Genomic DNA, 12,183 nt, shown 5'->3' on the forward strand with positions numbered 1-12,183 from the left:
AAGCCAAACACTAAATTTACATGTTTTTTATTCTTGTGAGCACCACTGATGCCTGGCAGGCAAGCCCTGTGCCCTGCTCACCCTGGACACAGTGTGTCACCCTGTCATCTCTTCCTTCTGCTGCAATGCAAAAAAAAAAAAAAAAAAATCAGGAAACCTGATTTTTGTAACTACATCTCTTTGAGCTATGCCATCTTCCCTTTAGGGCAGGATTTGGGGCTTGCATTTTGGGTTATTCCATTTTTTTAGACTTTGAACCATAGCAAGACTCATCTGGTTGAGGTGTGCAGCACAAAAAGGAGGTCACCCAGGGGATCAGCTTGTTTTTCATTTCCTTCATGTCAGCGTGGGGTGGATGTGATGGCTGGAACGTGACACATTAAAGCACTGAAATCAGGCTGCTCCCACCCAGCTCTGACTAAGCAGCTGGAGAGGAGCTGTGAGGAATCCCACCTGGGAGGAGCCCTGGTCCCTGGGGTGGACACGACCCCACAGCTCAGGGCAGAGCCCAGCAGGTCCATTCAGCTCATGGGATTTCTGTCCTGGCCCCTTCAGCCCCTGGAGCTGGGAAGGAGAATCCAGGAGAGGTCCCTGGGTGTCACTGGTGGATGGGCTGAGTTTGGTGGCACTGAACCTGCCCAGAACAACCCTGTCTGAGGGTGAGGGCTTGGGGATGGACAGTCAGACCACATTTACCCCAAATTATGGTTATCTGTAAGAGCTTCCATCTATGTGGAATAACCATGCTGTCATCAGTTCTGAGGAGGGAAAGGAGTCACAAAAGAGGCCACTTTTGGAAAGAGAAACCCTGGAACTGCAGGGAAGCTCCTCATCCACTCTCTGCACTCCCCTGTGCCAGCCATGGCACCCAGGACACTGCAGAGAGAGGGGGCTTGTCTGGGAGGAAAGGGAAGAACAAATGGGATAGGGATGGTACTAGGGAATTTTAATAGAATTAGACAGGGAGGAAATGTTCCTCCTTATTATAATTTAAGTCCATGCACTTGCTTAATTAACTAAATGTATGGTGCACAGCATGCAGATGAAAAATGCACCCAAACTATTTTTAACACGGTTAAAGAGATGCATTAGGGTTGTAACTTCGACATAGGAAATGCCAGAATTATATTGGTTCCTGAACACACAGCTTTAAAAGTGCCTGAATTCAGGCTGATTTCTTGCCACTGTTCCACATGCAGCCCCTTGTTCAGCTTGGGGACCAAACCTGAGCAGCTCACCCAGGGATCAGCAGATGTGTCTCCACACACCTCAGACCATGGGGGTGCCCAGAGTGAGCCCTTTGCTTAGGCTGGCACAGAACAAGTGATCCCTCCTGAAATAAGATGGCAGGTAGGGACAAAAAAAATCACTTGCAAGTATTACAGCCCTTCCTGAGCACAGGACAAGTCAACCCAAACCAAGCAAAAAACCCAAACCAAAACAAAACAAAAAACAAAAACAAACAAACAAGCAAACAAACAAAAACCAGAAGGGAAAAAAATTCATTCAGAGTAATAAAATGGAAAAATTTTGGATGCCAAATGCCCAACTGTACAGAGAACTAATTGAGATCTAAGTGCTGCTGCACCCCTCAAAAAGCCTGACCTGCTATTTAAACACAGCTCAACTTTTCAAGTTTCAGCTCAGCCTTGAACAGAATGAAGGCATGTGCTGCATTGATAAGGATCTGCCAAAAAAAAAAAAAAAAAAAAAAAAAAAAAAAAAAAGTGGGGGAATAGAAAAGAAAGATGTTGAGAGAAATATTGGGAGGAGGTGAGAGATAAAGGAGGATCAGACTCCTGGGAGCCAGAGACCACCTCTAGCTACACTCAAAATTGGGGCCCACCAGGCTCAGCTGTCCATGGGGTTGTCCAAAATACATATTATATATCATATATATCATATACACAGCTCCCAAGAGCAGGTCACCCAGTTGTGTCAGTGTAGGAAGACCTATTAAGTACAAAAATGAATCATAACACAGAAATATAAAACTGTGCTTTTGCTCACAGAGGTAACAGCGCTTTGAGAGAGGCAACATCTGAGATGAGGCTGGGGCTGGGGGAGTGAGAGATTCCCTGGTTTGAATTTCCCTGATTTCTTATGCATGAGATGGTGTGAAAGACAGCAGGAAGAGGTGGGGAATGAAATCAGATGGATGGGATCTGGGATGCAGCCCTGGAAATAAATGCAACCTGCACAGGCATCTCGAGGCAGCCCCGTGCAGAACAGGCAGGAACTGAGCAGAGGCACCTCTCATGTTTATAAAACATCTCCGTGCTGGGAGAGTCCTGAGAGTTTTTGTCCTGGCTTTGGGTGCAGGGAGTGCCTGAGCAGCCCCAGAGCAGCTCCATGCCTGGAAAGGCAGCTGGGGCTGTGAGCATCTCTGTGTGGTAAAACCCAGCCTTGCAGCACCACAAACTCACTCACACTGGAAATAAATCTTCATGCAAGAAGGTCCCTGTGAGCAGCAGGAGCAGGGAAATAGGGGTGCTGGCAGTGGAGAGGGCTGACTGAGCCCAGGACAGTGGCAGGACAGGGCATCCTCATCCAGGCTGCTTCAGGACTCCCATTCCTGCAGGATGAGGGCTAAAGGTGCTTTTGTGCCCCAGGCTTTGGCACAAAATGAGGTTTGGGGCACGAGGAGACAGAGGGTCCCCAACAGCACAGGCAGGGCACTGCACTGGCCTTCAGGACATGGGGATGGCTTCAGCTCTTCATACAAACTTTGTGACCTTGAGGCAGTCTTGTCATCCTCCCACACCTTTGAACTAGCTTTTTATCTGTCTGCCTGCATTACTGACTGCAGCTATAAAACATATTCTGACTCTCACAGACCTGGCACAGGCCAGGCCAGGCTCACCTGGGCACCAAGGGGGGATAACTGATGCATGAGCTCATCCTGGTAACTTTGTGAGAAGTTTCCCATATCCTTCAGCTCCTCAGACACTATAACAGCAATCTGCCAAGGCTAAACCTATCATGTGAATAGTACAGAAAACTGGAATCCATAGAACTTCCCAACACACTGTAAAAAAATAATGGTGACACCAACTCTTGACAGACATTGGTGCAGTTACCACTTCAGCCCTGAATCCAGCCTCCATTTCCCAGCAGGTGCATGAGGGGTGGGGGCAGAGGCTGGTTTTGCAGGGCTCCCTGTGCTGGCACAGCAGATACAAGTGGAGTCACAAGCCCAGAACAAAGGCAGGTACTTGGGCTGGGGATGCAGGTGAGAGCCAAGGGGCACTGCGAACAGCAGTTTGGGGTGACCCTGCTCTGCCCTGGGAGCACTGCTGGCTGCCCAAGCAAGTGCCACCACTGAGAGCAAACATTCCAGAAGTTAAGGCAGAGCAGCTGAAGGAGCCAAAGGTGTTTGTAAAGCCCTCACAGACAAGCTACCCCTGCTGCTTGTCACTTGGCTTCCAGCCCCTTCCATCTCTGCCACTGTCACCCCAGTGTCCCCCAGCTGGGCTTCCACCTGTGTTTAACAGCACATTGCACACAACATCCCCACCCTCAGTGCACACACAGCTCACAACGTGAACACTTGGCCCCTCCACACACTTGTGGAAGATTTTGTGGCACAAACCACCCACAGCTCCAGAGGATGGATGGCAGCATGAAAGGTACTCAGGATGCCCAGTGCAGGACTTCACACTCCTCATGGTAGCTGCAGCTGAGCTCCAGAGATGCTCTCTCGTCTCCTCTCCCATTTCCCTGGAGATGAACTTCCCCAAGGACCCCAAATCTTCCCCTTCCACCCAGCCAGGATCTCCCCTCTCCAACCAGTCCCACCACACCTCCAAGGAAGGCCTCAAGGTACAAAATGGCTGAGGAGCAGAAAGCACATCCCAACTCCTTATCTTACAGCAGCATAACAGCAAAGGGATGGAGGGGGGAAAAAACAGAAAAGGCCCCAAAAATCCTTTTGCCGTGGCTGACAGAGGCCCTGGCCATGAGGAGAATCACAAAAACAAAACAAAAAACCATTGGCACCAAGGGTAGGAGCAGCTCAGCCCGAGCCCAGGCCTGCAGAAGAGCCCGGTGGGACTGTGGAAAGTCCCAGAGGGAAGGGAGTTGCAGTAACACCGAGATTTATCTTGACCCTCCCTTTGCAATCCTGGGAACAAGGGGAAGTCATCTGCGCTCCTATGCAGCAATGCTTCAGAGGTTCGGGGAATCCTTCTGCCAAACGCGGCTCAGCTGGGCCGTTTCTGCCCAGAACGCGGGTACCAGGGGGAGATGTGCACCCAGGGATGCTCCTTTGTTTACCGCTCGGCTGGACAGGCGGGCAGCCCCAGACACTGATTAGCATTTCTTTCTAGACACATCTCCCATTCAGACGCTTCCCACGGGGGACAAGAAATACCTCCAGAGCCTGAGCAGAGCCCCAGAACCAACGCCGGCCCCAAAGCGACTGCAGGCACCCAGCAGGCAAAGATGGGGCCGGGGAGGGAAGGATGCTGGGGGGTGGGGGGGAGGAGAGACGGTGCCTGAGCGGAGCTTTTTGTTCCTCTGCTCACAGCATTGCTATGGTGATTTCAAGCAAGACGGAGGAACCGTCGCTACCCATCACTGCCGCTGCTCCAGCCCCCTGCACCGCAATGAGCAGCCCCTTCCCCCGCAAGCAGGAGCGGGCAGGGGGAGACAGGGGCTCTGCTGGCAGCCACCCCCCAGCTCTGCAGGGGCAGCTTCTTCCCCCCCGCCCCCTTCCCCGGATGGCCGGCACCGCCTGGGCTGGGGCGAGGGATGCGGGTGCGGGATGCGGGTGCGGGTGCGGGATGCGGGTGCGGGATGCAGCGGCGGCCCGGCCGGTCTCGGAGAGGATGGGGGGAGCGGCTCAGCCCCCGCCCCCCGCAGCATCCCCCGGGGCTCCCAACCAGCCCTGGCACCCGGCATCCCTTCCCCGCACCCGCTCTGCAGCCGGAGCATCCTTCCTCCCCGGCGCATTTGGGGGGCTGAGGGGGTGGAGAAGGGCACCCCGAACCCGGGGGGTCTCTGCCATCAGCTTTGCCCCCCACCCTTTTACTCACACGTATGCGTGGTAAATGAAAGCCCATCCCCGCGGTCTCTCCAGCACATTGTAGAGGAAATTCTGCAGCTTGCGGTAAAAAGCATTCCTTTTGGGGGGCTTCCCGCTGCCCGAAACCCCGGAGCGGGGCTTGCTGAGGATGCTGCCCCGCTTGGAGCTCTCGGAGCCGGCGATGAGGAGCGCTCCGTCCCGGCTGGAGTCCGGGGCGCCCGGGTCCAGCCCCACGAAGCCCACCTTGAGCTTCTTCTCGGCGGCGGGCCCCGGGTAGACGCCTCCGTTGCGGGATTTCTGCACCATGGTGGCGGGGCCGGGGGCGGCGGGGGCTCCGGCGGGGGCTCCGCCCGCGCTCCCCGCCGCTGCTCCGCGGCCGGCGCAGCCCGAGCCGCAGCAGCCGCTGCAATCGGCTCCGCCAGCGCCGCCCCGCCGCCGCCCGCCCCCTTAACCCTTGGCGTCCCCCGCCGCCGGCGGCCTCTCGCGCTCCCCCCGCTCGCAGAAATCTGGGTTTGCCATTCCCCACCCGCCCCAAATTCATAAGGAGCGGCCCGGACCGCGCCCCGCCGGGAAAAGCGGTGTTCGGCGTTGTGGGTCCCCCCTAAAGTAGGGTCTGACATCCCACTCTCAGAGCAAGGTACAACATCTTCCCACTGCCCCCAGCGCAGTGTCCGCTCCCCAAACCAGGCTCTGGCACCCCCCAAAACCCCTCCTCTGCACCCCGGGAGGGCTGGGCAGCGCCCTGCCATGGATGCGCATCCCCGTGGTCACACATCGCCACAGTGACACAGGAGGGACCCGACCCCTGCCCCTTCTCCGTGAGCCCACTCAGCAGCAGACCCCGTGTGCAAAGTCATTCCCTTTCTCCGTGCTTCCCAAAGGCCAGCCTGTCATCTTGGAAGCCCAAATTCATCCTTCATGCTGAAACTGCACCGTGACATGGTCACCGAGCTGCTCAGAGCTCCCAGCACAGCAAACCCATCTCCAGATGTGCTGACACAAATCAGCTCTTTAACACCCCACTAATTATAGTCGAACAGCAGCATTTTCCCCCTTTACACCATGGCTGGATTCTGCCCCAAGGAATATTTCCTCCTGACACACCTTCACTGGACTCAGAGAAGACAGGCAGACTGCAGAACATAGGACAGAGGTGCCTGCCCCACATAATTATTCTCCATGGAAAGGATTCTTTGCAGTGCAATGGGAAGACCTCAATCAAATAAAATCAAGCCCAAGATCATCAACTCCTTCCCAGTGACATTTCTATCCCTTACAACACCAAAAATCACAGGTGATCTGTGAACTCCACACTTCTGCATGTTCTTTGTAAGCAAAACAAGGCTTTAGGACAAAAACTTTTTTGTACGTAAATTAAATCACAAGCTCAGGTGAACTGCTCCTTTCATCATAAATACCTTGACACAATGTTAGTAGGGAAGCAGCAAGATGGTGGCCCCGAGTTTTATGGCTGCAGGAACCATCCAGGGCTGGGTTTCAGCTTTTCCTGAAATTCATATCTAAATGAGAAAACAAACATAACCTTTCAGAGTGTGCTCCTCAAGTCCTGGCTTTTTGGTCCTCTCCTAATTTTTCAGGAGGATCCCAATGAGAATGTATGGATAAGAGGAACACTGAGATTAAAGCTGCTGCCTGTCACTCCCCAAACCCTTGTCATGCACATTGAGGAGAGTGAGTGTGGAGCAGCCCTACATTTTTTATGAACAGAACGTTTCCTGTGACCCACATTCTCTCCAACACATGGCTGAAAGAGAAGCCATCTCTGCAAGGCAGGCAGAAAACTAAAGCTGGGTTAAATACTGGAAAAAACAGATCTGCAAGTATGTCAGTGAATAAATTGCTCAATTCAATGAGGGGCTATTCTATTCATTATTTGTAAGATCATTAGTGTTCTTTAATAGGGTGGCCAATTACAAATGTGCCTGGCACTAATGTACAAAGTGCATTATTATAGATCCAGTGACGCAGTCCCCAAGCAGGAAATATCCCCCTCCACAAAAAGGCCAACAACAAACAAAGGAAGCAATTTTCAATTAACAAATTCAAGATTACAAATAGTCTGTGAGCCCTAAAGAAGAATCTAAATTCAACACGCTCCTCTTTGCCTAATTAGTTGGTCATTCTCAGTGTCACACTGCAGCACAGCCTCGGGTATCCTGCATCTCTGAGACCACCAGAAATTGGGAGTGGGAAAGGAAAGGGGTGGGATCTCACCCTTTCCAAGTCATGGGTGGGCTGAGGAAAGTTTTGGTGTGGTTGTAGGGACTGTCAGGGGGTGTTGCTTCACTCGGAGGGGGGAGGCAAAACCTCAAAGACAAGCAAGGTCTTGAGAGCAAGTGGCATCAAGGATTGCCTCCTTTTGTGAACAGAGTACTCTTTGGGAGGTGGAAAAGGCTTGAAATTGTGGATGAAGGCCTGTTCTAGCCTCACCCCTTCTTCCTTTTTACCTTGTACTCTTAGAGCATCTCTAACTCCTTTTTATAACATTCCACGGGTTGGCACTGCCAGTTGCAGTTGAGTGCTCAGAAGCACATGGCTTTCCACTTTCCACCCCCACGTGCCACTCACAGGAGCTGTCCCTTGATCCAGGCTCCAGTCCCTGGCCAGCTGCAGCCCTGAGAGGAGCAGCAGTCGGAGGGACACAAACACTTACTGAGCTGTGTTGTCCTGCACAGAGCCTGCAGCAGGTAATTCTGGAGATGAAGTCACTTGTGTGCCACTTCTGCTGGGTGGCAGAAGACAAGACAGCCATTAACACTGGGAATTAATGAGGTATATAAAAGCAGCAGTGGGAAGGTGCTTTTATCTGATCCAAGGACATTATGTCTCCACAAACAAACAGAATTACTGAGTCAGTCCTTTGCTTTCAACACTGGTGATGGCTTTGAAACATAAACACCATGGCAGATAGCTTAGACCCTGAAGGTAGGATGAAATCCATCAATCCATGTTAAGATACAGAAAGTCCATGCTCTGTCCCCTGGCAATTTTTTTGAGATGTAGTAAGAAATGACTGGTGTGAAACATGTAGAATGACTCCAGGGATGAAATTTCTGCTTGAAACACTGAACGAGAGCCCTTTCTCCATCCCCACCCAGCTGGTGCTTTGTGTGAACTGTGCTACCCATAGCCTGGGTTTTGTCACTCACAGCTCTCTCCCAGAGCTATTTTCAAACCCTAAAGCAGATGGCTTTACCTCCCCTTGTACAGGATGCTGCAACATCCCAGCAACACTAACCTGCCAAGGGAAAAGACATTAACAACTCGGTCTCTCTGCCCCCAGTGTCCACCCATCTCACTCTGCTTCAGCTCCCCCTCACCTCCCACCACCCCCATCCTCTTCTCTGAGCAGAAAACAGCCCCTGTCTATTGATTATTCATCTCTCTTCCCTGCTTGAGTCTTCCCAACACATGCCAAATCAATTTTGGCCTTGAACCCAGCAGCCCTGACCCAAGAGAGTTTGGTTCATGCAAGGAACTCTGCCTGGAAGGAGATGCTTCCCCAGCATAAGGTGGAGCCCTCAGGGAAAAAAAAGCTGTAGAAAAGATAATTCACGTGCACAAATGGAGAAATCTACATATTTCCAAAGGAGAAAGGTGAGTGTGACATTTCTGGCTGGAATAGAAGGCAATGCTCAGCTGAAGCTTCCACATTTGGGATGAAGAGAAGTGGGCAGAGCTGCAGAGTATTTGCAGGGTGGTGAGGACACTGGTGCAGAAGGATCATCTCAAGAGCAAGAGGGTTCAAACTGGGCAGAGAGCAAAGGCTGCTTGTGGCAGTCACAACCACAGTATCAGCACTGATTTGTAATTTTTTTTTTAATCACCTGAAATGGAGATGCACCAGATGGTTTTCCAGTTCTGATCAAATCTGACAGTCATCTGTTTCAATGCTAATTAAGTTCCTATCAATTTTCATCAAAACTAGAAGCCTTGAGAGACAGAGGCCCCCTGATGGTTCCTTCTTTTCCCTTCAGAAGGGGTTTTAAAGTGTGTTCTCTTCTTTACCACACACAGGAAAAGGTGCCCATGAGGAGGCCACGCCTCCCAGCCACTAAAAATCTTCAATCAGAATTTGCAAGCAACATGCTGATAAGAAGAAGCCAGGCTCCCTTCATCCTGCTGCTGACAGAGCTGCTTATTTTATATTACATATTTATTGGATGCAAAATTTCTGTGCCACCATCCATCTTCCTGACCCGTTCTTAGACAGCACCGACCTCATTGGAGGCTGCTCCAGAAAAGCCCAGGACAAATCCTGCTGCTTGAGATTGAGCTGCAGCTGCAAGTGTCTGAGTGTAGGAACAGAAATCTCCCCAAGTTACACTGAACTGACTTGGGAGACACACATGCTCTGTTCTTAAGTGGAAATTTGTGTTCCTCCTTTCTGCTGATGATCAAAATTGCTGAGGTCTAAATATTAGTTTGTGCTGAGGAGGCCTGACTCTAAAGGAAAACTGGTTTCTGGAAAGAACAGCTGCTTGACTGGGATGTGGAAGGAGAAACAAGTAGGGGGAAAAAAAGCAAAATTAAGGTGAATTCTCTTTAATTAGACTGTGTTACTCTCAGAGCATACACAAAGCTGAAAGGAAGTCACAGAGAGAGCAGCACCCAGCCCATTTCCCTGTCACCTTTAGACTGTTCTGCTCCTGCCCTGCTCAGCCCCTTCTCCTGGCAGATTCCCCACTGGCCAGGTGTCCTTCCCCACCTCTACTCTCCACATTTCCATCATTGCCCTCCAGCTCCTTCTCCTGCCCTCGCCTCCTTTGGGACCACGTAATTCCCTTTCTTCATTTATACTCTTACCTTGAAGGTATTTTTAGCCCGTGACCACAGTTGCCCCTGAGCCTTCCTTTTCCTAGACTCTGTAAATTTAGCTCCCTTAGTCATCCCTCACATCTCCCAGTGCTCACATTGTTCCTCCTGACCTCCTTGGGTTTCCACCTCCTCCTGCACCCACAAGGGCCAAAGCTACACTGCCAAATTTCCATTACCCCAGTGCTCTCTGACCTCATCCCCCAGGACAGGGCTGCTCCAGGACCTCCTCCCACACCTGATGGCCACCAGAAGCTCCTTGGGGATGCCTACTCAGAGATGGAGAGCCTCCTTCCAGTGTCCCAAACCAGGGCTGTGCTCTCCACAATACACAACTTACAGCAGCAAAACCAAGCTTGGTCTCACCGGGGAGCTCTTCCAGCCTTGCCTGGTTTCAGGAGCTTGGAATCCAGCTCAGGACTGGCTCTGCTCCCAGTAAAGCACCTCCCAGAGCCATAACTGCATCCTGGCTCAGACCCAGTCCCACAAAGCCCATTAGGTGCTTTGTTCCCATTCAAGCACCTGCCTCCCACTGACTTCAAAGCTGAATCGAAACCTGCATGAATATTTAGGCACTGGAGGCTGTCATCCCAAAGAAACAAGCCAGTGCTGAAATAGCTGATTCTGACATATCATCTCTGCAAGGAGGGGCACAGCAGATTGCTCTGTGCTTTATCCCAGAGAAGGGAAACCAGCTCAGATAAATAGGATCCAAATGGTGCTGGGTGTCCTGGGCTGGGAGGGACCTTCCAGAGCCCAAGCTTGGGGGCATAAAAGGGTGTTGGTGTGTAGGGCAGGAGATGAGGGGACTCCAGCTCTGTTGGGGCTGGGGAGCTCTGCTGGATCAGAGGGAGTCTCTGAAGGAGATAATCCCATCAGATCTTGTCCCAGGGATGGGGTGTTCCTTAGGGAAAAGCAGGGAAAAGTGGTACAAGGCACTGGTTGGGAGGGTCCCTGCCAGCAGGAGGGAGCAGCATGAGGAGATGCAAAACCTGCATGGAGAAAAAAATTACTTTCTTTTTTTTTTATGCAAAAGCTTTTTTTTTTTTTTTCAATTTTTTTCCTTCTTTCTGAAACATCAAAAATCTACAGATTTGGCAAGCAAGAAAACCAAACCCAATTGCTAAAATGCTGTAAAGCTTTAAGGTTAATTATTTTACCTCTTCATTACTGAGAGAGAGATTAAAAAAAAAACCCTTCCAAATTAAGAAAAACTGCTTTCCATTTTTTCAGTGTAATCTTTTTTCCATTTCTAAAATGTTAAAGAAATTACATTAGATTTTGATTTTAGTTAGGAGGGTAGCTTTTGATCCATGCTTCAGGTTGAAAAATGGAAGTATTCTGTTGGGAAGCTGCCAGGCAGACGTGGCTGTCTCCATGCTCCTGCCTCTGTCACAGCATTCCATGTGTCATCTGCAAAGAAAAACTCTTGAAGTAACTAAATTTGTAGTTTCTCTACACTGTGGGCTTTTGCTGCAGGCTTTCTTCAGCCTTTCAGCCAGGACCCCTGGGAAATCAAAAGAACGTTAAAGGGCAAGGGTTTATGATTTATTTATCTTTAACCTGAGGTCTTAAGGAAAGCTGGTGTATGTGCATCTGCATCTCTCTTCCTTAATAACTGCAGAGCTTTTGGGCAATTTTCATCTTCTTTATTAAAGATAGGGGGAACATTTCAGATTGCTTTGAGTGAGGATATGTGATGAGAGAGAGAGAGGACAGAAATCTCACTGCAGGAAATGGTGATGCATGGACACGCTAATAATGGACATCAGAGAACCCACAGGACATTATTCGAAACACAAATCCTTGGGGAAATGGACACCCCTGGTTCTACTGGTCCTGAAATTCCCTCTTTGTGAGCTCACTCTGGATCCTGTGTGGGAAGCACCTGCTAAACATCTTGGGTGTTGGACAAGGCAGGATCAAGCACGCTGGACAAGTTTCCCCAGGAAAAAAGCGGGTGCTGCTCCTGCAGGGTGACATTTCCTCACTTCCAGCCTGATTTTCATGCAACTCCTGTTTTGTTCTCCCAACTTTGCCTTGCTCACGCTGTTCCTGTCCTCTGGGCATTCAGCTGTGCCCTCAAAACCTCTCATTCAGCATCTCTGTGTGCGGGCAGGGCAGGGAGGCAGCTGTAAAACCGAGCTGTGTCTGGAGCCTGACAGGAGCTGTCACAGCTCAGCTGCCGGGGACACCGCGGACATGTCCAGCTCCTCCTGGAGATGTGCTCAGCCCCAGTCCCGCTCTGCCCTGCTCCCCGTGCGGGTTTCTGGGCGGGGAGGACCCCAAAGCTGTGGAGCAGCCAGGCGCGGCTCTGCTGG

At 51.0% G+C, this 12,183-nt stretch overlaps 1 protein-coding gene across 7 annotated transcripts in view; it reads right to left on the reverse strand.

Moving 5' to 3' along the window:
- KCNQ2 (potassium voltage-gated channel subfamily Q member 2) overlaps positions 1 to 5,332 on the reverse strand; it is a 66,419-nt gene extending 61,087 nt beyond the window's left edge. For all 7 annotated transcript variants that reach the window (XM_056507426.1, XM_056507427.1, XM_056507428.1 and 4 more), the window contains exon 1: positions 5,037 to 5,332. In XM_056507426.1, the coding sequence (XP_056363401.1) occupies positions 5,037 to 5,332 (296 nt within the window). The remainder of the gene's footprint in view (positions 1 to 5,036) is intronic.
- Between the last annotated feature and the right edge of the window lie 6,851 nt (positions 5,333 to 12,183).

Source organism: Oenanthe melanoleuca, chromosome 20 (genome assembly GCF_029582105.1).
Source record: "Oenanthe melanoleuca isolate GR-GAL-2019-014 chromosome 20, OMel1.0, whole genome shotgun sequence".
Lineage (NCBI taxonomy): Eukaryota > Metazoa > Chordata > Aves > Passeriformes > Muscicapidae > Oenanthe > Oenanthe melanoleuca.